The following is a 23,785-nucleotide window of genomic DNA, read 5'->3' on the forward strand; positions in this document are numbered from 1 at the left end:
GCCGAAAGGAAAAGAAGAAGACACAGCTTTAAGGCAAACTCTCCAAACCTGTGTTTTCTAGGACCAAGTTTCGCTAAAAATCTGCCTCTGAGTAGTGTGTGGGACTGTGAGGAGTACAGTATGTGCAGATATTCCTTCATCCCTTTGTTTACACTCTTTCCTGCTATCTTGCAGCCCCTCGCGGCCATAACCTAACAGTCCTAACTTGTGGCTGTGGTGCAACGGTAGGACTCCTTCCTATGATTGGAAGATTGCAGGTTCGATTCCCAGCTTGCCTGCTCTTGTGTCGAAGTGTCCTTGGGCAAGACGCTGCACCTCAAATTGCCTCTGGTGGAAAGTTTGTGCCAGTGTTTGGTAATGGGGTCACCATCAATGTATGAGTTAACAAGTCTTTGATTATGAAATGCTTTGGGCCTTCGGAGAAGGTAGAAAAGCACTTTACAAATACATGCCATTTTACGTCACTGTTACTTTTTCTGCTCCTGATTCAAAATGAAAAAAAAAAAATATATTATTTTTTTGTCTATGTCCTCCATCATAATAAAAATGCTACAGGAACATGCCCAACATTTTTTGTGGGTCTTTAAATCATATAAGTGGTATTTCACCTTTTGCAAATGTCTTTTACTTGTAAATTAGTGGTTTTATTTTAATTGCTATAGGTTAAAAAAAGAATGAGGAATTCACGTTTTAACCTTATTGGAGAAAATAAAAGTAAGACACCATTTAAGCTTTATTTTGTATTTTATTTTATTTTTTTAATGTATTTTTAGTGGCTAAACACCGATGCAGTGTAGTATTTTAGTGTTGAAAATTTGGTTTTGACCATTGACTGTAACAATGTAATAATGTAATTGACTGTATACAGTCGATGGTTTTGACAAGTGCAGTTATTTTTTTGACCGGAAGTTGCGTTGCGTCATCTGCTCCGTTCGACGGAAGTGGGGAAAGCACGGCAGTCTAGTGTTTGTTGCTCGCTAGCTTGTAAATAACCATAGTGTAAAGCGATCAGAACAACAATTATATTAGAGGACATTTTTATAAACAGCATCCATGATGTTCAACAGGCAAACCAGCCTTTGGATGGGTGATGTAAGTCCAAAAGCTTTAGCTTTTTCATGACACATTAGCTTTAGCGTCGTTATCATAACGGTTATGTTGTTGCTTTCGTGGCCCGGTGTAGCTAAACATCGTCTGGTGCTAGGGGGTTATTAATAAACTCAAAACATATGTTTTCTATTAAAATTGAAATGCTTGTGTGCATGTAGTTCAGGATTCTTGTAAAAAGGCTAACCATGTAGCTGCTTTGCTATCGTGCAGCAAGCGCTAGCTTAAAAAACAAGATTGATTCATTACCATTTTTAGCTTTTAATTTAGAAGAAAGGCATAATTACCGATCAGTAAAGGAACAACAAGTAAATATTGTAGTTACCTTAGAAATAAGCTAACATGGAACAGAATGGTTCACAGGTGAACCTTTGGTTCAACCTTTGACTGAAATAAACACATGAACTACACAAAATAAAGTGTCACTTGCTTTGTAATTGAAATCAATCCAGAGAAGTTTATGCCACAAATGATACCTTTTTTCTTCATTATTGGCTTATTGTGCTATATAAGTAAGATGATAAAAACAATTTAATATTTGTCATCTTAAAAATGTTTTCCTTTACATATTTATATCTATGTTGTTATTCCTTTGTTGTAATATATATGTATATATATTGTATATTTTAGAACACAATTCAGTTTTTTTGTGCTATACAAGTTTCTAACTTTATCAAGTTATTTGCTCGTATTTAATAGTGTCCATTTAAAATTAAAAGTACAAAACTAAAAAATGTCATTAGTATAGAGCGCAAAACTTTTAAACTTTTATACGGTTATGTTTTTTTACAAAATATTTCAATGATCAAATATTTTAAGTTTGTATACATTTTTTATCTGCTTCATGTTGATTTTTTTTTTAATTTTGTTTAGCAATAACTTTATGTATCTATATTTTTGTCCATTTATCATCAGTTGGACCCATACATGGATGAAAACTTCATAAAGCAGGCCTTCAGTGCTATGGGAGAATCACCATGTGGCGTCAAGATCATTACTCACAGGATAACGGGGTATGTGAACATCTCCAGACAGATTTACGTTTGTTTTAAAGGTGACCAGAGCACACCTGGATTAAAATCTCAAATCATCCTCTTTATAGGCATACACACATTATTTTTTATCCGTAGTCCATTATAATAAAAGCAATTTCTTTATTTAAAAAAAAAGGTTTGATTTCGGTACTGACGCTAGGTGAGAGCTATGCAGAGAGAGAAGTTTTTTCTTTTCATGTAGAGCTCCCGGATTTAATGGTAAATCTCATTCCAAAACACAAAGAAAGCCCCACTTTTCAGAAAATTTTGGTTTCTAGTAAACTGCATCTGGTTAATGTTACGGTGGATCTGAAAGTTTCACAATGACAGTAATTTGTTTGACTTGTTAATACCACAGTAGTTAGCAGGGGACAAAAATAAAACAAAACACATTTCTGTAGACTTCCCACAAATCCTAATAGATGACTCAATTTGAATTTCAAATTTAAAAGGAAAAGACAAACTGTAAGTGATTGTTTCATGTTGGAGAATTGTAAGAGTTCCATTTTGTTCTCAAACAAACCAGTATAGGAAGTCAGAACTGGATGACAAAAGATGAAGCTGAGTGGGGCTGATTTTCTGGTTCTAAAGCAGTCAGGTTTATCCTGAGAAATGATCTGCAGTGAAATGCTGCTTAGCGGGAAGCATGACTGCGTCTTCGTTGTGCAGGGGTTCAGCCGGATACTGCTTTGTTGAGCTGGCAGATGAGGAAAGCGTTGACCGTTGCGTCCAAAGGCTCAACGGAAAACTAGTTCCTGCGTCAAACCCGGTAAGTTTTTTGGAATAATACTTAACCATGACCAAAAATATCTTATTCTAATATATCCAGTCAGTAATAATATATTGCACTTTTTATTTTGAAGAATTAATTATGTGATTGTGAACTATGGAACTCATTCTGTTTTGTTACAATGGCTGTTTGCAAAAAAAATGGCTGCTATTTTGCTCTTAAATTCAAAATGAATTGCTTGCTTTGTGTTTTAATAGGAAACTGTCTGTATTGGTTGATGTCACCATTGAAAAAAAAGATGATAACCACTTTAAACCTACCAGTCTTGACTGATGTGTAAAGTTTGAGCCTTGGCTGCTTGTTATTTGATGTTGTCGGCCTCGTGGGCCGGCCCTGCGACTGCTCCCCTGTTCATTGGCCTGTATCTGCTGCTGCTGAAGGTGGCTAAGCGGCTGCTTGTACATGAATGTACTTTGTTTGAAGCTGGTGAATAGAGACTCTGGTAGGAACTAACTGAGGAAGGGGCTAAAGGCTGGTCTGGGTGGTAGAGGTATGTAAACCTAAATAACCATAACAATAACTCAGCTCTTCATTCCCAGCAATACTCATGGCTATACTACACGTCTTTGGTAATTGAGGTTGGGTTAACCTTTTGACCTTTTTCTCTTTTTGTCCAGCCCCGGAAGTTTAAGCTAAACTATGCTACCTACGGAAAAAGACCGGAAGCCGGGTATGGTATCATTTACATCTTCTTTTGTGGTTTAAGTGTACAGAAATGTGAAGATTGACTGCTTTTATAAAGAACACCCTAAAATGGAAGATGCTGCTAAAATATGCAAAAGTTGTGACAAATAAAACAGTTTGGTTTATTGTGCTGCAATTTCAGATTTACACAGGATACAGCAGCATCAAATACATGTATCCTAGAGATTAAAGCAGCATCTCCATCTTCTCCATGATGTTCTGCTTCTACATCTCCTTTTTCTTGCTGTTTTATTTACTACTATTCCTTGTACATTTTTTCTTTCAAAATTAGTAAGACTAATTCATAAAAAACCCAAAAGATTCCTGATAATTTCTGAAACATTTCATTTCAAACTTACAAAATAAAGCAAATGGTAGGGCTTGGCGATAAACGATAACAATATTATCGAACAAAATTACTCTATTGGGATAGAGAAAATTACTTCTTTGCAATTTTCATTTTCTTTAAAAAAATTAAAGAATAATTAAAAAAGTAAAACGCCTAAAGTATTTCTGTGTACAATGGTGTTATAATTTGGCTGGTGAAAAATATGTCTGGCTGGTAGATTTTTTTATCAGCCGGTCAACTTGACCAGTGACTCAAATTCAATTTTGGCCTGTGTTGGAGGTACTTAAATGATTAAACATCTGACAAAAAAACAGAGTAATGTGCACTGCAAATTATGCAGAAGGCATGTTCCTTTTTAAACAAGAAAAACCAACAACAATTTTTTTTATCACATGAAACAGCACGCGATGGGGGGGTTGCTCTTCTGGCTGGGCTAGCATGAAATACAACAGGGGTTTATACTCAGTAAACTCCTGTTATGACAGTAAAATCTGCCCAACACTCGAGGCTCTCAGCCCGCATCTGTTTGCTCAGCTGTTGGAAAAAAAAGGAAAACATTACAATTTATTGGTAGAGTAACTGCATCCCTAGCGTTCAAATTTGACAAATATAGTTATTTGGTTTATATCGTGACATATATTGTTATCGCTTGATTAAAAAAAAAACTATATTGTGATTTGAAAAATCTTATATCGCACATGTTAATTAAAAAAACAGACACTGTATAATTTCTATTTAATTTATTCTTTGAAAACCATGGTCATTTTGTTGTCTTCAGTCAGCCCCTCCCCATATTTGCCCCTGCAAATGCTAGAAAAGCAGCTTTAGCTAAGACCAAAAGGAAGAATGAGTTAAAAAGAAACACATTTCTTTTTTCTAGGCCAGAGTTCTCAGTGTTTGTGGGCGACTTGGCCTCTGAAATAGACGACTTCCAGCTCCATCAAGTTTTTAAGAAGTACCCTTCCTGCAAAGGAGCCAAAGTCGTCACTGACCAGTATGGATACTCCAGGTACGCCAGCTCTTAACAAGTGTTCGTTTTGGCTGAAGGCAGATGTAACAGCTCTTAGATTTCTCTGTGATTTATTCCTTATTGTTAGAAACATGCAGTAGAGTTTGAAGTGCTTCCTGTTGGTGTAAAGAGTCTTAGGATAGAGCTGTGGAACATCTTCATCTATTGTTCGAGGAAAGGCTGAAGAAATGTTTTCCTGCCGTCTTATGCTAAACCTATTGTTTTCCCCATATAGGCTAAGCAAGAGCAACTCACAATTCAAGTGATGCTACCTCATGTTAAAAGTAAAACAGCAAGTTTCAGTTCTACCATAATAATACCCATTATATTCTCTTTCTCATAAGTGGCTATTTTATGACTAGTGTGTGGCGTGTGTTGGTGTGCAGAGGAGTGGTAACTCCCGTCTGGTTTTCAGAGGCTACGGTTTTGTCAAGTTCGGGGAGGAGAGCGAGCAGAAGAAGGCCATTGAGGAGTGCCAGGGGACGGTACTGGGGGGCAAGCCGCTCAGGCTCAGCATTGCTGTCGCAAAAAGGTACGTGTGAAGACGAATGGTTGAAGATCAGTCGATACTGAACTGAAGACACAAGTTATGAAGCGGCAAACTGATTAATGACATTTTTAATAAGTCACATCTCTGCTGCTTTAGTTCTTCATAAGATGGTGTCTTAATTAATTCATTTAAACCTGTTTTAACTTTGGGGAAAAAATGCATCTTTAAATGTTGTTTCATTTTGTTACAAGCCGTTTCTGCTGTCACCAAGTCACTTCTGATTGGTTGTCTTGTCAGGGCGTCTTTATGATTGGCCGACTGTTTAGAAGTTCATATAAAGTTCATGTCCATTAACAAACAAACTGCATCCACTGCTGCTTTGTGCTGATATTGTTTTGAAATGATCCAGATCTAGTCCACGGCCAAAAACACAATTTCTGAGCCTCTCAATGATTCTTGGTGATTTACTTTTTATACATTTTATTTTTATTTGTGTTTCCTGATTTATTTTAACGATTTTTCGACAAAGAAAAAAACCCGGCATGAATTCCTGTGATACTTGCTTTACATGAATGATTCTTCCAATGGAAAATAATCTGCATACAAATATATTTTTGTTAATGTTTGATACTTGATTTATAATAATGTTTTTTTTTCTATTGAAAAGTCATCTGTATATTTTGTCTGAATTTTGATCATAGATCTGCATATGCAATGACAAAGTCTGAAATAGTCTTATATCTACTTAAATAGTCATGTGATTTGTTGTTACTTGAGGATTCATAATAACCTGAATCTTTGTTGGAAAGATATAAATATCTGATCTTAAGTCACGAACCAGATAATTATAATACTCGTAAAGGAAATGGTACGATCAAGCCGGGTTTACTTTTTTGGTTTGCAGCCAGAAAGTGAGCAACTACCAGGCAGGCCAGGGCCAGAGTTACCACAACAGCTACAGCCAGCCTCCGTCTGGTTACTATGGTGGTCCTTATGGTGGGGGTCAAGGAGGCTACTACTCTCAGTGGGGCGGCTATGACCAGTATGGAGGCTACAACAGCAGCGGCTATGGCGGTGGCTACAACAGCGGCTACAACAACAGCTACAACAGCGGCTACAACTACAACTATGGACCCTATGGATACCCTCCACCGGGACACATGATGCCACCGCCTCCCATGGGGATGCCCCCCATGTCCACGGACATGTCAGCCGCTGCAGAAGTGAGTGCTTGTATGGATCCTTTGCTTATGGGGCAAAAGCTCATCTTGAGACGACATTGTCACTCAAATCTGATTTTTTTCCCTCTCAAAATCCGAAAGATACAAACAACTCCTTACAGAATCTATTGGATTTACTTTAATAGTTTAAATGGTTAAAAAGTTATGATAATCCAAAGACAGTGGAGCTAAATTTTGGTGCTAAAGGGTTAAGAATGTAAAAAGTAGAAAAATGATTTGACTTTATTGCTCTGTATTTACTCATACTGTCAGAAAACGTTTACATGTATATTTTGAAGAACGTTCTCTTGTTTATCTCTTTATCCAGCAAAGTCAGGAGCAAACTGAAGCTGCAGAAGAGGATAATCCAGAAGGTAAAGCTGTTTGTTCTTCCTCCTCATTGCAGACTGAAGGCTCCCTTTGTGAAACAAAGCCTTTCTTCTTATGTGTTTGCTCTCTCCAGAGCCCATCCCTGAATGCAACGTGGAGCAGTGGAACAAGAACTTCATGGAGCGCAGCGAGGAGCTCTACGACGCACTGATGAACTGTCACTGGGAACCTCTCGACTCTGTTGACTCGCCCATCCCCACGCTCTCTTGATGACTCCTTTAGCTCTTTTTTCTCCTCAGTGTACCGTTTTTAAAAAGAAGACTTTATACTTCCTGAGCCTCTTCCCTCATGGAAATCTTACAGGTTCCAGCTATAAATTATCATGTGCACTTGTAAAGGTTGACCTGCTCACAGATCCAGGTTCCTGTTGAGGACAAAACCGCTCACGGCTTCTGTGTTGTTTGTTACGAACGGGAAGGATCAGCTGCTGTGTGTGTCACTGTGTGTATCCACACAGAAGCTATGTGGATATTTTGTGTTTGTGTTCAGTTTGGGATAAAACGTCATGATGAGTCATGCTTTAATGACCAGCAGAATTATCTTTTAACATTATTCTAATAGAGAAAAATGACATATCTGCCTTTGTTTCTGTTTGCCATACTCTCTGCCAGCACTCACACTTTGTTTTTTTTACCTAAAAACTGTCCGTTTTTATTGTCTGGTTCTATTTTCATTTTCTCCTGTTCATTTAGAGTACACAGTGAGAAGATGGGATTCTGCCAGAAGATGAACATCAGAGTTTTTGTAGGGTTGTCAGCCCGTTTGCTGTCACACCATGAGACAGCATTTCTGTTTCACGTTTATCAAGGAAACGGCTTCATAAGAACAGCGGGCTGATGTAAACCAGGAGGAAGAGGCCTTTGCTTCAGATTCATCAGTGATCTGAGAAACGTGTCTGTCTGGTACCAGACCACAGGACCCTCCCACGTCTGCGGTTGACCTTCTCTTGTTGAACCATTATGGAAGGAGCCTTCATGATTGGAGGCCAGTGTCTTTAATGTATATGTATATGTAAAATAAAGTTTTATATGCAGACTCTTCCTGACACTTTGTGCTTTTTTTTAGGGTTCTTCGAAGAAGCAGATGATCAGCCTCACCGAACAAAGCAGTTTATCCTGAATACATTTATATTCAGAAAGTCTGCAATCAATGAAGTGTAAACTTAAAATGATAAAATTAGAAATTTGAAGAAAGAAATATGTTGCACACAAACTGTTGAAAGTGTTGCATCAGTTCATAATCTAAAATAGTTTACTGTTAACAAGTTTCATCACTACATTTAATACAGAGCCCTGGACATGACATAAAAAAATTAACAATATTTTCACCACAACTTAATAATTTGCTTTCAAAAATTGAAAATATTTAGTGTGCAGATTACAATATTTGTATCTGCAATTCCTAATACTTGCGTGTGGCCACAAAATACAAATTTGGTAATTTAGCCGCACAAAATGCTAATTTATGCCCATAACTGCTAGTTTGTGCATTTGTGGACAATGCTATTTTTTTCACATAAAATGCATTTTTGTGATATGTTCACACAAAATGTAAATTTGCTCACACAAAATGTTAATTTGTGCTCACTAATGCTAGTTTGTGCACACAAAGTACATATTTGTCCACATTTGTGCCCACAAAATTTCAGCCTGCACTCACAAAATGCTAATATGTTGTGCCCACAAAACAGTGATTTGTATACACAAAATGCTAATTTGTGTACTTTTAGCCCGCATAAGGCTAATTTGTACCAACAAAACACTAGTTTATGCAAACAAAATGCTAATAAAATGTCAATTACTAATTTGTGGACATAAATACTAATTTTTTTCCACAAAATAATATTTTTTTCACACAAAATCCTACTAAAATAGTAGTTTGCATACACAAAAAGCTCATTTGTGCATGCATAAATGACACATTGATTCTCTATCATACTTCTGTCACCATTGTGCTTCACTGTGTTGGGGTTGTTGGGGTTCATATAAGTTTTCTATAGCTCTGAGAGAAATTTTAGTGGTTTAATCTACAAAACTGATGCAAAGTGATGTAGCAAAACAGGAAAACAGAGGGATGAAGATCCTTTTTTTATTCAAGGAAAGGTACAGATGGATTTTTGTCCATTTATTTTGTTGTAGGGGTCAGACGGTTAGTTGTGGTGGTTGTGGTTCAGCAAATCCTCTTCCTGTGAGGTGCTGGTCTTGGAGTTCAGCAGCCCCTGACCAGGCCTCCCAGGACAAAACCAGTTGGGCTCCAGGCGATACCAGCCCTGGTACAACGCCCTCCAACTGAGGCAGCCCAAAGCTCCCCCCAGCAACTGGGTAGGAAACTGGGGGAAGTACGCTAAGAGGCAGAGCAGCAGGAAGATCCAAAGCCCGAGCAGGAGAACACAGAACAAGAAGAGGATCCTCAGAGGGGCGTCTGAGACCCCCCCGAGGCTCAGATATGGACCGAACACTGCAGTTTCTTCTGCCAGCAGCAGACAGCACAGACAGAGGAGGAAGACGTCTTCTGAAACCTCGTATCCCCTCCACGACATCCCGGCCCTCAGGCACTCGGACCTGCTCTCCCCTTCCCTCAGCACCAGCAGAGGCTGGCCGTTGGAGACTTCCGGGCCTGCATTCAAAGTTTCATAGCAGCTTCCTGTGGCGTTCTCCAGGAGGTCCAGAAGTTTGCAGAAACCGATCCACAGTCCACCGGCCACCGCCAGCCTGGAGAGATGACGGACGGAGACGGAGAGGGAGCGGCGGATGGAGAAGGAGAAGAGGAAGATGAAAGAACCCACGAAGATGCACGTCCACCCCCAACCGGAACGCAGGAACAACCTTAAGGAGGACAAAGAAAAAAACATCAGATCATCTCAGAGACAGACAATTAAGGATTCTACCGATCCTCGTCCTGTATTCATGTTTCTGCAGTTACTCTTTAGTCAGATGTGACTTTGAGTTGTTTATTTATTTTGTTCTTTAACAGAAGTTTGTTCATCTGTTTCTCTTTTCCTCATTGATACAATTTAGAGGAAGTTTCTACAATGTACCCTGAAGTTCGAATCAAATCAAAAACATCTTAAAGATCCCAAAAAAGTAAACAAAACAAAACAATAAAAATAGTTTAAAAAAAATCAAACAAAATTCCAGAAACCAAAGTGCAGTTCTGAAAAAATAAAATGATATATTTTCAAATACAAAAATAATCTCCAGAAATCAAAAGGAAAAAAACGAAGCACAATAAAACCCCCCAAAAGGTAGGCATGTCAAGTATCAATTCATGCCAAATAACTTTTATTAAAATGGTGGACAAACATCATCATTCAATCAGTGATCTACCATAAAAACTACCGTTTTCAGTTTCTTATTTTGTTTCTTTTCTTCTTTTTTTAACATTTCTGGAAATTACTTTTGTTTTCCACAATTATTCGTTTTTTAAGGAATTTTTTTTTAACTTATTTTTTGTCGTCATTGTGATCTTTAATATGTTTTTACATTGAGTGATTTGTTGAGGTGATTTGTACTTCAGGGCCACCGTAGTTTTTCCTCCACTGTGGCCCTTTGCTTGCTCAGATTTAAAGATTACTAAAAACCTGTCAATCTAATTTGTTGGTAATTTAAATAGCAAAAAAAAAAATTCAGTTTTATAGAATCCATCTGAAGTGACTTGAACTGTGGCAGATCAGTAATGTTCTTTTTGATTATTTTAATGAGAAATGGGACTTTAGAAAAAAACAAGTTGAAATAAATAGAAAGCAGCTTCAGAAATAATACAATTTAGTCTTATGGTCCTTAGGAACAAGTTACCTCATCTGAACTTTGGACAATCAGTGTCAACAGCAACAAAAAGGAAATATAATTATCATTTCTATAAAATGTTTTTATCCAGAAAAAAATAATTTATTTAAAGCTACGTTTAATTTTAAGTCAAAAATGTAAACACAAGTCAGTTATTATATTTTTTTTACGTATTTCTACATGTAAAAATAGGGATCCAAAATGGTGCAGAACTTAAGTGGAAAGATTCATTTCAATTAAAACTGTTATAACATGTTCTTATGGTATTTTTCTCATGATGGAGGAAATATATGAATAATTTAGGATTAAAAGTGCAAATTGCTATAGATCAAAGACCTGTCATTTGAAAAAGCTCAAGTTTGGAATGCAGCAACATGATGTATCCCTGCTCTGGCCTATTCTGACGCACCCACTAGATCCAGTAACGTCTTTGATTTCCTCATCTGAATCCATCTGGCTCAAAACTGTACAAGTGGATAGCTCTGATATTGCTCGCCATCTTTGTTGCGCCGCTAATGTTCGGTTGGGTTTGTGAGGGTCTGTAAGCTAGTGGGAGAGAGTGTTGACAAAGGGATGATGGGAAATCAGCGAATTTTTACTCCAACAGTCCCGCCCACAACTCAGAGGTGAATTTCTGCTGAACTCCAGCCAATATGCAGAAACTATATCCTAAAAAGCGACAGAATTTTTGGCTAAACATTGCATAAACATAATTAAAAAGCTACTGGGAACACTTTTATAACAGATAAAAATGTAGTTGAAATAGGACTTTGGGATTACAGCCTGTAGATGGTTGCAAATCCTGCAGCAAAAGGCTTTAAATGTTTGAGAATAACTTTTTCTAAAACAACTTTCAAAGGAAAATTATTTAAATGTTTCTGTCCTGCTGTTATATTGGTATATTTTACACAATAAAATATAGGAAATATAGAAAATATCTGTACTAATGACTAAATAGATAAGAGGGGGGATCTCACCTGTACAGGAAGTGGCTTTTCCTTGCAAAAACACTGTGGGGGGACACCCAGAGGCTGAGAGCGGGTCCGAACAGCACCGCCGCAGACAGCAGCAGGTGGAAGTGCTGCCGGAACAGTCTGTTACCCAGCAACCTGGCCGCCAGGTCTGTCACAAACACCAACGCCGTGCTGACAAACATCTCAGTCCAGCAGCAAGGGCGGAAACAAAGCGAGCACAAGGAGGTCAGCAGCGTGTTTGTGCAGACGGAACTTCAGACCTCGTCAGCAGACGGTGCTTCATGTGATTTGCTGTCCGTCTTTACAAAGTAACATCTCCAGTAGCTGAGAATTGGCTGTTAATGGAAGCAATCCAGCATCTTGTTTGTTCCAGAAGAGACTACTCAAATGCAATAAACATAACAAGTCTCACATGTGTATAAATCTCACATTACATCCTTTGGTGCATGTAAAAAAAAAAAAAAAAGATTTCCTTGCATTTTCCAGACTCCAGTTGGAAAGCTCTCCAGTTCCTGCTCAGTGTTGGTGTCCTCCTTCTTGTGGTGATTGTCTGTTTGCACCTGCAGAAACGCAGCGTCTGCATTTGTGCTTCACCCTGAGACGCCCAGCAGATCCAGAATATCCCTCTATTTCCACTGTAACCTTAGCCCCCCCTCTGCTTTCCTCTCTGACACCGGTCCCCCACAACACTCATCAAAACACGTTTGCACCACCAGGATGAATGAAGGTTGACCCAATGACACAGTTTCTGAGGGACAAATATGGATGTAAAGAGTTGAACTCCACCAAAGCAGAGCGAGATGCTGGGAAACATGAGCCAAGCTGTGCAGACATGCGATGCCATCAGTGTAAAAGTGTGCTTGAGAATGCGTATAAATAGCAGTAACCTTTGCTCCGTGTGAGCAGAAGGCAGACTCAGCTGCTGCAGCGGTCTGTCTCTGTCAATCACAGCTAAACAAAACATCATCTCACAGCTACTGCAGCGTCCTGCTGTTTTAGTTCAGTAGTTTCATAAACGGAAGCAGAAAAAGGTGAAGTTATCATGAGTGCAAGACTCATTAAAGACTCACTCCAATCATCCTTTGATCTGTTTTGAAGGCAATCCCAGTGGTCTTTTAATGATGATCCATCATCAGAAAAAAGCCACAAGAACATATTGAAAATACTATTTTAATCAGAGAAAAAAACGTTGATTAAGGCCTTATTTTGTCTGCTATTAAATTTAAATAATCATATAAGTTTCCTGAATTAAAAAGATGAAGTATTCAAATATGAATCAATCAAATATTAATATGAATCAAATATTTTTAACAGTGTTTGTCCTGCATGCAGTTTTTCATTTCTGAATTTTTATGTTTCATCCTTTGGCCTTTTTGACTAATTTTGTGTCAGGGGATCTCTCCCCCTGATAATTTAAGACGAGTTAAACTAGAGCAATAATTAACAATTATAAATGTGAACAATCAAGTACATTGTCATTTGAAACAACTTCCTTCATTTTTTTACTCTCAGTGGAAAATTTTGAATTAAAATAGATTTGAAGTAAGACCTGTTTCAAAGTAATTCTTTCAAGTTTCTTCCCTAAAAAGGAAAAACTCTCAAATTTAGTAGTTCATTAGAACATTATTTATATATCATTCATGTTAACTAAACTGTGATTATTTATAATTTTCCCATTAATGTTTATCTTGTGCAGGGTATTAACTTTAGAATGATATCTTTCAAGATTAAAAAAATAATGAGAATTTTGCTCCCCCTTTTCAAAGTTCTTCAATATTCAACATTCTAAGCATGAAAGTATGAAAACAGTTATTTTTTTCCACAGCAGAATCAGCTGATTCAGGTTGATCACATCCACCTCTCAGCATCGCGAGGCTGTTTCTTCAGAATAAGCAGGAGTTTAGTTAATTAAATTTTGAAGAGTTACATTAACCAAACTAATGTAAACACTGGAGCTAAAGTTCCGATGCTAAAGCTAATTCATTTTTTCAGATGTTATGTCAGTGAGGGGAACTTCAGTCTCAGTTTCTGAACGGAAAAAAGCTCTCGCTAGTTTTACTTTGAAAACCGGAAGCTTCACCATCACGAAGATGTGTTTACCACCAACCATTTACTGCAGGGCTGTTCATTCCTGGTCCTCGAGATCGACCATTCTGCCTGTTTTCCAGCTCTCCCTGCACTGCTGGCTGCTGATCACCTGGACCAAGTGTGTTCTTTCAGTGGGAATGTGGATTCACCTGCCAGCAGGGCTTGGAGATCTGGAAAACAGTCAGTGTGGTAGATCTTGAAGACCAGGAAAGATCAGCCCTGGTTTATTAAGTCCTGCCTTCTTTATATTATGCGTGTACTTTCCCGGGTATCCACTTCATTAAAGCAGGGTCAGTTATACTCATTTGAAGAACTCCTTTTCTACCAAACTAAATTGTGGTAATTGGCTGTGAGGTCTTTTGAATGACTACAAATCATAAAGCTTTTGCCATTTAAATTTGTCTACTTTTTTTTATTCCCCGTATTTCAAGATCTGCTTAAAATCTTGTAGTATAAAATTGGTTTTAAAGTTCACACTTTATATTTGTAAAAAAAAAAAAGTTTATACATTACAAATTGATTTTTAAACTGTCAGGCTATGCATCTTCATGTATTGTGAGCACTGCGTTTTATCCTCAGTTTATTTTTACATATTTTCATTTCCCAGAAGTGCTTCTATTTTTTCTTTTATTTTGAAATATTAGTTTTTATATCTAAAGTATATTGCAAGTTGGCACACTTTTGAAAGGGTTTCCTTAAACATTTAATTGTATTTTTTCAGAACTACATTTCAGAGATAAAATAAAGTTTTTGCAATACTCGAGTATAAATAAAATTGAGTTCATCAAGCAGCTGATGTGGTTTCTATTTTCAAACTCAGCTTTTATTTTTTTTCTTATGTTGAGCTTAAATTAGACAGCAGATGATCTGCCTGTTATGTAACCTTTGTCTGGCAGAAAGGCCATCATGGTGGGACGTTTCTGCATGTTTGAAGGGGCTTTAATGAACACAGCTACAGTTAAGTGTTTACATTGTCACTAGTGATCTTCATTTACAAGTTATTTTATTTTATGTAGTATATTGTAGTAGCATTTATACATTTTAAAAACATGTCTTCTAGTGTGCAAAAAAAAAACAGTTTTAATAGATTTCAAAACAAAAAGTTTCCATAAAACAAACATTAAAGTGAGAAGAAAAGTAAAATACATGGCTATAGATCAAAAGGAGTAGCAGTGTATGTTCCTGTAAATTTGGCATCAGATCCCTACTTCATGTTCCTTTTTTAAAAAGAAAATTCACTGTTAAAGTGTGTCAAGATCTTTGTATGAATGCCATATTTTATTCCTGCTTCTTTTTTTTAATTTACATTTTTTAAAGCATTTTTTTTAGTCATGAAAGTCCAAAGTGATGCAACATAAAAGTGAATCTTTCTTTTAGAGCTTTAGTGAATAAACTTGAGTCAGCTTCATTTCCATTACATGTTTGCGCAAAACTTTATCGAAATTCTAAGACTTTCGAAAAAAAAAACCCAGTTTCGAAATTACAGTTTCCATTAAATCATAATTTTGTTATAAATCACAAACCAACTCACGCAATAAGTCATTAAAAACATGGCGATGAATGAGAACGAGTATCTTTTTTTAAATTTGATTCACTAAAAGGGAGCATTTGGGTGACCCCATAGACAGGGCCGTAGAAGGTCCTCAAGCCCTCAGCAGGACTGATACCTGCTCCTTTGTCAAAGGCAGAACAGGCTGAGCACTGCTCGTGCCCTACAGAATGACCTCCAGAGGGCCACTGGTGTGAATGTCTCTACACAAACAATCAGGAACAGACTTCATGAAGGTGGCCCTGTGCTCACTGCCCAGCACCGTGGAGCTCAACTGGCATTTGCTCAAGAACACCAGAATTGGCAAGTCCGCCACTGACGCCCTGTACTTTTCACAGACGAGAGCAGGTTCACCCTGAGCTCCTGTGAGAGACGTGAAAGAATCTGGAGAAGATGAGGAGAACGTTATGCTGCCTGCAACGTGGTTCAATATGACAGGTTTGGTGGTGGGTCAGTGATAGTCTGGGGAGGCATACCCATGGAGGGACGCACAGACCTCTACTGCCTAGGAAATGGTGCTCTGAGTATCAATCCTTGAACCCACTGTCAGACCCTACGCTGGTGCAGTAGGTCCTGGTTTCCTCCTAATGCACGACAATGCCCGGCCTCACGTGGCAAGAGTATGCAGGTGGTACCTGGAGGATGAAGGAATTGAAACAATTGAATGTCCTTCACGATCCCCTGACTTAGACCCAATGGAACATCTCTGGGACGTTATGTTTGGGTCCATTAGGCGCCGCCAGGTTGCTCCTCAGACTGTACAACAGCTCAGGGATGCCCTCACAGATCTGGGAGGAAATGGCACAAGACACCATCCGTCGTCTCATTAGGAGCATGCAGCGACGTTGTCAAGCATGCATAGAAGCTCGTTGGGGCCACACAAGATACTGAAAAGCATTTTAAGTTGCAGAAATGAAGTTTTGGAAAAAAATGGACTAGCCTGCCACATCTTCATTTCACTCTGATTTTATGGTGTCTACACAACTGAGCCCTCTGTAGGCTGAAAACTTTCATTTCCATTAAAAGACTTGGCATCCTTTTGTTCCTAAGACACTACCCTGTTATTTGTATAGATATCCAACTTCATATTGAGATCTGATGTATCTAATGTGTTTCTTTAAAGTGCTCCTTTAATTTTTGTGAGCAGTATATATTCACTTTTCCATTCAAAATGTTAAGAGAAAAGGCTTTAAATGTCAGTTCTTATTCTTTAAAATCCTATTTTAGGGTTTCACTGTAAAATGTCATTTGATGGAGACACACAAATGTCTGAAAGTGACTAAAAAATGTACTATACCATTTAGAATGATTAAAAATAAGTAGATAAATTATCGAGATGGTTTAACAGCAAATGACACAGTGATACTGAGCTTTGAATTCAACAATAGTGAAAAAATACACAACAATATACCTTTAATCAATTGAGTATTCAATATAAATGTATATCTTTTACTTGAAAAGAACTATACATCTTAAGAAGACACCACTGACTTGTTTCCCTATAATCTTAGGTGGCTGCATAATGGTTGGTGTTTAGTGATCTCCAGTTGACCATCAGAAGATGGTCATAAAGGAGGTAATCTGAGTCAACAGGAAGAACCGACAACAGACCAAACTCATGAGGGCTCTTAACTGCTCACACATCTTTCCTCTGAGTTTTAAGTTTGTACCCTTGGTTACAAGATGTGAACCTTTAAATGCTCGATAGAGCTTCTTTTCTTTTTATCAGCCCCTGAAGGTAAATCAGTGACGATGTTGTTCAGAAGCTGAGTGATGGGCCGTAGGGGAGCAGGACTGACGCTCTGGATCCTCGCTATCTGGAGAGCTGGACCAAGGAGATGGAATCGACGTGGCTGATGAGCACAGACACCGACATCCCGCTGTCATCCATCCAGAGCATCCCGTCTGACAACTCAGAGGTCGACTTAATCTCTGAGAAGACCATCAGGCCAGGTAAGCAGGCTGAGTGGTTTTATTTGCTTAACTAAGAGGCATTAGGTTTATTTAGCTTAAACTTTATTGTTTTGTAAGTCTTTTTTAAGAAGCTAAAAAATTAATTGCATGCTTTAACCACTTTATATGAGTTATTGTATTAATCTGTTATCTTCCAATCAAAGCTTCCAGCTTGTGGGCAATTGTCAGTGCAGTGTTTCTGCATTTTGTTGAGAGTTTTACAACAAATCAGTGCTGTATTGAGAATACCATCCATCCATCCATCTTCTTCCGCTTCATCCGGGACCGAGTCGTGGGGGCAGCAGTCTAAGCACAGATGCCCAGACTTCCCTCTCCCCAGTCACTTCCTCTCCAGCATGTCCTGGGTCTTCCCTGGGACCTCTGCCCAGTGGGACGTGCCCGGAACACCTCACCAGGGAGGCGTCCAGGAGGCATCCGGATCAGATGCCCAAGCCACTGCAACTGGCTCCTCTGGATGTGGAGGAGAAGCCGCTCTACTCCGAGCTCTCTCCGGGTGACTGAGCTCCTCACCCTATCTCCAAGGGAGCGCCCAGCCACTCTCCGGAGAAAACTCATTTCAGCCGCTTGTAGTCGGGATCTCGCTCTTTCGGTCACGACCCAAAGCTCATGACCATAGGTGAGTACTGGGACGAAGATCGACCAGTAAATTGAGAGCTTTGCTTTCTAGCTCAGCTCTCTTTTCACCACAACGGACCGGTACAGCGACCGCATAATAGCGGACGCCACTCCAATCCGCCTGTCGATCTCACGCTCCGATCTTCCATCACTCGTAAACAAGACCCCAAGATGCTCTATCTAATTTTCGTCGTGTCTTCCCTTCTAGCCGTGTGTGGTCGAAAGCTGTCTTCTGTGCAGAGAGTCACACAGCCTCGTTCCAGGATAGTGGGCGAGCTCCACGAACCCTCCAGCACCCTGAAGAGGCCGTAGAGCTGGTCCACTGTTCCACGACCAGGACGGAAACTGCACTGTTGTTTTTGAATCTGAGGTTTGACTATCGAACTGACTTTCCTCTCCAGTACCCTGGCATAGACTTTCCCAGGAAGTCTGAGGAGTGTGATTCCCCGGTAGTTGGAACACACCCTCCGGTCCCCCTTCTTGAAAAGAGGAACCCCCACCCCAGTCTGCCAGTCCAGAGGTACGGTTCCTGTCTGCCACGCAATGCTGCAGAGACGTGTCTTTTAAAAACACTTATCACATGGTGGGGAAAAAATTGCAGTTTTTCTCAGAGGTTGTGAAACCAATATATAGTGAACTGATATTTGATCATATTTTGGAACTTTTTACACCTGGGCTTCTTAAGGAAGTACAGAAAAGGAACTGTGTACTGGAAGACGAGATGTTCTGCCTCTTCATTAAATCTATCTTTTGTTGGCGGATTGGTCTTTGACATGCGTGTGTTTTCTTTGAAGCCACAAGAAGATGACTCAGTCAAGAGGTAAATAACATGCTGCTTCAAAACCCACAGAGCACACATCCACTACATAACATCCACAGACATAAGACACACATTATACAATCTTTCTACTGCTTTTAGTGATGCAAATCCATGTTGGGCACACTTAATATGCAGCAACAAAGATCCACATTAATTAATCTCTAGTTTTTCATAATGTTGATATATAGTTCTACTACTCATTCATGTTTAGATTGTTTTGTTTCTGTTAATTTTAATGTTTTGAGAAAGGGAAATTGCCATCTGTCCATGGATAACAGATGAAAATCAGAATCAGAATAGCTTTGTCATTGTACAGAAAACAACAAAAATGAGCAGGAGCTCCCATGTGCAAAACATGCAAGAAAAATCCAAATATAAGAAGTAGCAAGCAATGAAATATGTAAAACTCTAAGGAATAAGATATTCATGTTTGTCCACATTTAGGGCTGAAACAGCCTGTGGGTTAAAGCTGTCTCTTGGCCTGTTTGTTTTTGTTCTGAAAAATAGTTTATTTTTTATTCACTTTATTTTGAGCTTTTCTTTACAGTGAAGGAAAGTGATTTAAAAGCAGGGCTTTGAAAAAACGGTCCAATCCAACTGTGTCCTGCTGACACCTACTGGCCACTAGGTGATACTGCAGGGCATGTTCTGCTGCTAGTTGATAACTGACTGGAGGCTCCCTTTACAACTAAAATAAAATTCTAATCTAATTTTAAAATGACTTAGCCAACAGTTGTATTAAACGTACCTAAAACAGATTTCTCGACGGACCTGAACGCTGCACGATTAATCAATTCCTCCAAATCCACTCAGAGCACGAACTGTGTGATTTATGAAAACTTCCACATTACGACATTACGTCACCAGCGGTTCCATGGTGTAATGGTTAGCACTCTGGACTCTGAATCCAGCGATCCGAGTTCAAATCTCGGTGGAACCTGCTTTTTACTTCGAAGACATGAAGAACAGAATTCTTCTGATGAATTATGAACTTATAGTTTAACATGAAATATTATGACATATATACTAGTGTTAACTTTAGTTGATATTTCTTTGATTTATTTGCACATGTAATTCTTTATTTAAATCAAAAAAAGAGCTGAATATTTGACTTGTTAAATGTCTGTGAAAAGCATTGACTGTAATGGGTAAAACTTTGAAACTGCGAAAAGGTGCGCAACAAGGTAGTAGTCTGGATCCCCTACTTTTTCTCAAATATGTTATTGACATTCAATGAAAGTGGAATTTTTCCAAACCAGTTAATTTTATCAACAGGCCTGATAAATATAACATATGACAATTAGGATTGTTGATAAAATAAACTGGTTTGGAAAAATTCAATTCAATTTGAGAAAAAGAAGGGGACCCAGAGTACTACCTTGTTGCGCACCTTTTTGCAGTTTTTGCATGAAAGTTTTACCATGACCAACTTTTACAACCTGTGGTCTGTTAAGAGGACATGTAATAAAGAATTCAGAATCTCTACAATATGTATTTTTTTCTTTTTGGATGTTATACCAAGCTAATAGTTTTTTTTTTGTTTTTTTGCATGAATGTATGTTTGTGTTTTATTGATTGATTTATGGCAAAATTTATCAGAGTAAAGCACTGTATGCAATAATGTAAATTATGAAACATTCAAAGACATTTTATTGAGATTTGTCACTTAAAGATACCATGGCTAGCATTTCAGAAGGTCAGAAACTGTTCTCGGTGCTGTTCTGTCAGAGAAACTCTCTAAACAAATGTCACTGACTAAAAAATCTGGATGTGGACAAATGAAATATTTCATTCTTATGTTTCTATTCTACCAAGTCTGAGGTGATAGCTGCAATGAGGTGACCCAAGAGGCCACTTCCCAAAGTCTCTGATAATGCTGTCACTAACATGTCACCAGCACCTCCTAGCTGGGTTCCACTAATGCATAGCTTAGTTATAACTTATTATTTACAACTGCCCTAAAGTCTGGCAATGCTAAGTATGTCCTAATGAGCTAATCATTCATTTACAGGATTACACACTAACCTTAAGGGAGCAGTCATGAGAAAGCATAAATGGTGACACTTTCCATACTCTCTGACAGATCCCTGCAATTGTAGCTGAGTTTGCTTGAAATAATAAAAAAATAATAAAAATGAAAGGTTGGACAGAAAATAGTATGTGTGGTAATCTGTACTGGTGTGGATGCTTGAGTGTGTGGATGTGTGCGTTAGTGAAAAGTCAGTTCTTTGATAAGTATTTAAGGTCCCACCACAATCAAAATTGTGTTTTTAACAGGTTCTGTTGGCATTTTTCTGATGATGGACAGAAATGTAAGCTCTTTATTCAAACCAGTGTGAATCAGAAACAGATGAAAAATAATTGTTTGGAAAAAAAAGAAGTTATTGTGACAGAAAATGCACTGAGTGAGGCACATGCTCCTTCTGATGCATTCACTTGTAGACAGATCCATGTATTTCAGGGGTGTCCAAGCATTTTGCAGATGTCCAGATATGGTGGGGTGAATATTTGAGAGGGCCAACCATTCGGCTTGGATTTTTTAACCCTGATAACATTAAATGTAGAACTATTTAATGGAAATTTTATTGCACTGGCATATTTTTTTTATTTCTTCACATAGAACATAAAAACAACTGAATCCATTTTTACCCAAATTATTGTGAATTTCATATGTTAAAAATATGCACCATTCTCTCCCAGTCAGTTTGTCGTAGTTGGAATGCTCCGTCTTGTAGTACCTCTTGATATTGAACTCCTTGAGAACAGTCACACTTACTGGGCAATAAGACTAACACATTTATTGGAAAACAAAAACAAAAACAAAAAAAACCTCCAATTTCTATTTGCCCTGAAAGCGGTAGCCTGTGCTGTCAACTTTTTTTTTTAATTTAAAGTTGATCCATTCTACCTAATTTTGCAAATGGGGTAGAAAGTAACACAAAAGTGTCACAGCAGTTTTGCCAAAGGTCAAGAATGACTTATAACCTCATTTAGCCAATCATGTCACCTCTTCTTCACTTTCAACTTATCCCTTTCAGGGTCCCCACAGCGAAATAACACCCAGTGTTTCGGCAGTTTTCACACCAGATGCTCTTACACAACCCTGTACTTGAAGGGCACAGGGACCCAGTTAGGCAGCATTGAAGGACCCAATCTGGATGGAGATCAATGGACACCCCAGGGTTCGAACCCAGAGCTCCTGCATGCAAACCCTATACTTAAGCCCACTGAGCCATCCAGCCAATCATGCAACCTAATTTAGTTTAATCACTTTTTTGTTTTTAGAAAGTGCCGAGGGCCCTATATCATTGATTTTATGACAGGAGTTTGTGGGTCACTGAATTTTAATGTAAGGGATTGTTAAAGGTTGGAATGTCCAAAGTCTGGCCAGTTTGACCCACTTTCCAAACTTTGGACATGCCTACCTTTAACAATCCCTTCACAGTTCCTCTTTCTTCTGTTCCAAAAATGAAAATATCTTTAAAAGAAAAATAGGTTGACATACTTTTTGTGCATAAAAGATTACACAAACCCAGTTGTTATTAGGTCATTAGAATGAAGGGAGCATGGATATCAGGAACAGTTCAGCCTTGTTACACCCCATTTGGTCTAGGGGTCTGGGGCATGGCATAAAAGTAAACTAAAGGAAATGTGCAACAAAAATGCATGATGCAAATGCCTCCATAAAAATAAAACATTTACTAGAAAACCAATAATCAAAAACTAAAATGTAAAGCCAAAGGCTTCAGTGTGAACTAAGGCCAACATAACAAAACCCCAACTAACTGAAACCCAGGGAGGTTACCTGCAAAAGAAAAAGGGAAAAGAATGACAAACACTAACCTCCCTGGACTAACAAACAGGAGAAAAGATTTACTAAAGAAAATGACAGTTCACCCCTACAGCTTCACTTTAATTAAATTAACAAACTAAACCAAATAGAGTGGACTAAGCAAAATACCAGAGAACCACAAAGCGCACACAAATTAAAACACAGGTGGAGAAGAGCACCGAGCTGCAGTGGTGACAGGTTGCAGCCCAGCCACATACTCACATATACTATACATATACTACACATGTACTCAATTCAACTGTAACAGCAGCTCACACACTCCATCATACAAACCCATTCAGATAAAGACTTTCATTCTGTCACACAAACGGTTAGTGCTAAGGTGAGCTGATACCTGTGCTCAGGTGAGTGTTTATGTTTCACTGAGGTGGATGGTGATGGAATGTACTCAGGGGGAGAGCGCCCGGCCATCCCCACGCCAAGACCCCCCGCCGGGGCAGCAGCTGCAGCCAAGATCCCCCCCAACACCCGCCATGGAGCCACGGAGAGAAACCGCCCGCCGGGCAATCCCGCCGAGCACCCAGACCGGGGCACGCGGGACCGCCGCAGAGGCCCCCCACACCCAAGAGCAGGAAGGCACAGGAACACGGAGAGTGCAGGCCCCAGCCCAGCCAGAGGAGCAGCCCCCCCACCCCGCCAGGAGGGCCAACGCGGGACCCCACCCCCGGAGAGCCCCCCAACCCCCGAGGAGCAGCCCATCACCACCCAGCGGCGCAGAGGACCCCCCCGCCCCACCCCAGGTACGAGCCAGGGCCCCCCAAGGGCAACCCACCCCATACTCCAGACAACCGCCTGCCCCCACCGCGAAGGTCCAGTGGAGAAGCAGGGCAGGGGCCGCCCACCCCCGCCGAGCAGAGGGGAACCCAAGAGAAACAGAGGCCCCAAGGAGTGATGTAAACAAGGCCCGACCAGGCACACCCACTGATGGAGTTTAGGAGAGGACTAGTTCTCGAAAGCAGGGACCGGACTCCGCACCACCGAGACCTGGACACCCCCCGGCTCCGATGTAGATTGATCCCCTGCTAAATCTCGGGGATCCCACTCCCGGCGTGGG

At 39.3% G+C, this 23,785-nt stretch overlaps 2 protein-coding genes across 2 annotated transcripts; one reads left to right on the forward strand and one right to left on the reverse strand.

The window, feature by feature from the left end:
* The first annotated feature begins 586 nt into the window (after nucleotides 1-586).
* Nucleotides 587-8,112, forward strand: trnau1apb (tRNA selenocysteine 1 associated protein 1b). Its single transcript, XM_024273863.2, has 9 exons — nucleotides 587-1,092; nucleotides 2,023-2,120; nucleotides 2,811-2,910; nucleotides 3,549-3,601; nucleotides 4,845-4,973; nucleotides 5,389-5,505; nucleotides 6,368-6,686; nucleotides 7,012-7,057; nucleotides 7,147-8,112. The coding sequence occupies exons 1-9, from the start codon at nucleotides 1,054-1,056 to the stop codon at nucleotides 7,281-7,283; spliced, it is 1,038 nt and encodes a 345-aa protein (XP_024129631.1). The 5' UTR covers nucleotides 587-1,053; the 3' UTR covers nucleotides 7,284-8,112.
* Nucleotides 8,113-9,147: 1,035 nt separating this feature from the next.
* On the reverse strand, nucleotides 9,148-12,794 carry fitm1l (fat storage inducing transmembrane protein 1, like). The gene is made up of 2 exons (XM_024273266.2): nucleotides 11,836-12,794; nucleotides 9,148-9,898 (listed from the first exon to the last, which is right to left on the reverse strand). Exons 1-2 carry the CDS (start codon nucleotides 12,012-12,014, stop codon nucleotides 9,223-9,225), a joined length of 855 nt encoding a protein of 284 aa, XP_024129034.1. The 5' UTR covers nucleotides 12,015-12,794; the 3' UTR covers nucleotides 9,148-9,222.
* Between the last annotated feature and the right edge of the window lie 10,991 nt (nucleotides 12,795-23,785).

The sequence above is a fragment of the Oryzias melastigma genome, linkage group LG17 (assembly GCF_002922805.2).
Source record: "Oryzias melastigma strain HK-1 linkage group LG17, ASM292280v2, whole genome shotgun sequence".
NCBI classification, from domain to species: domain Eukaryota; kingdom Metazoa; phylum Chordata; class Actinopteri; order Beloniformes; family Adrianichthyidae; genus Oryzias; species Oryzias melastigma.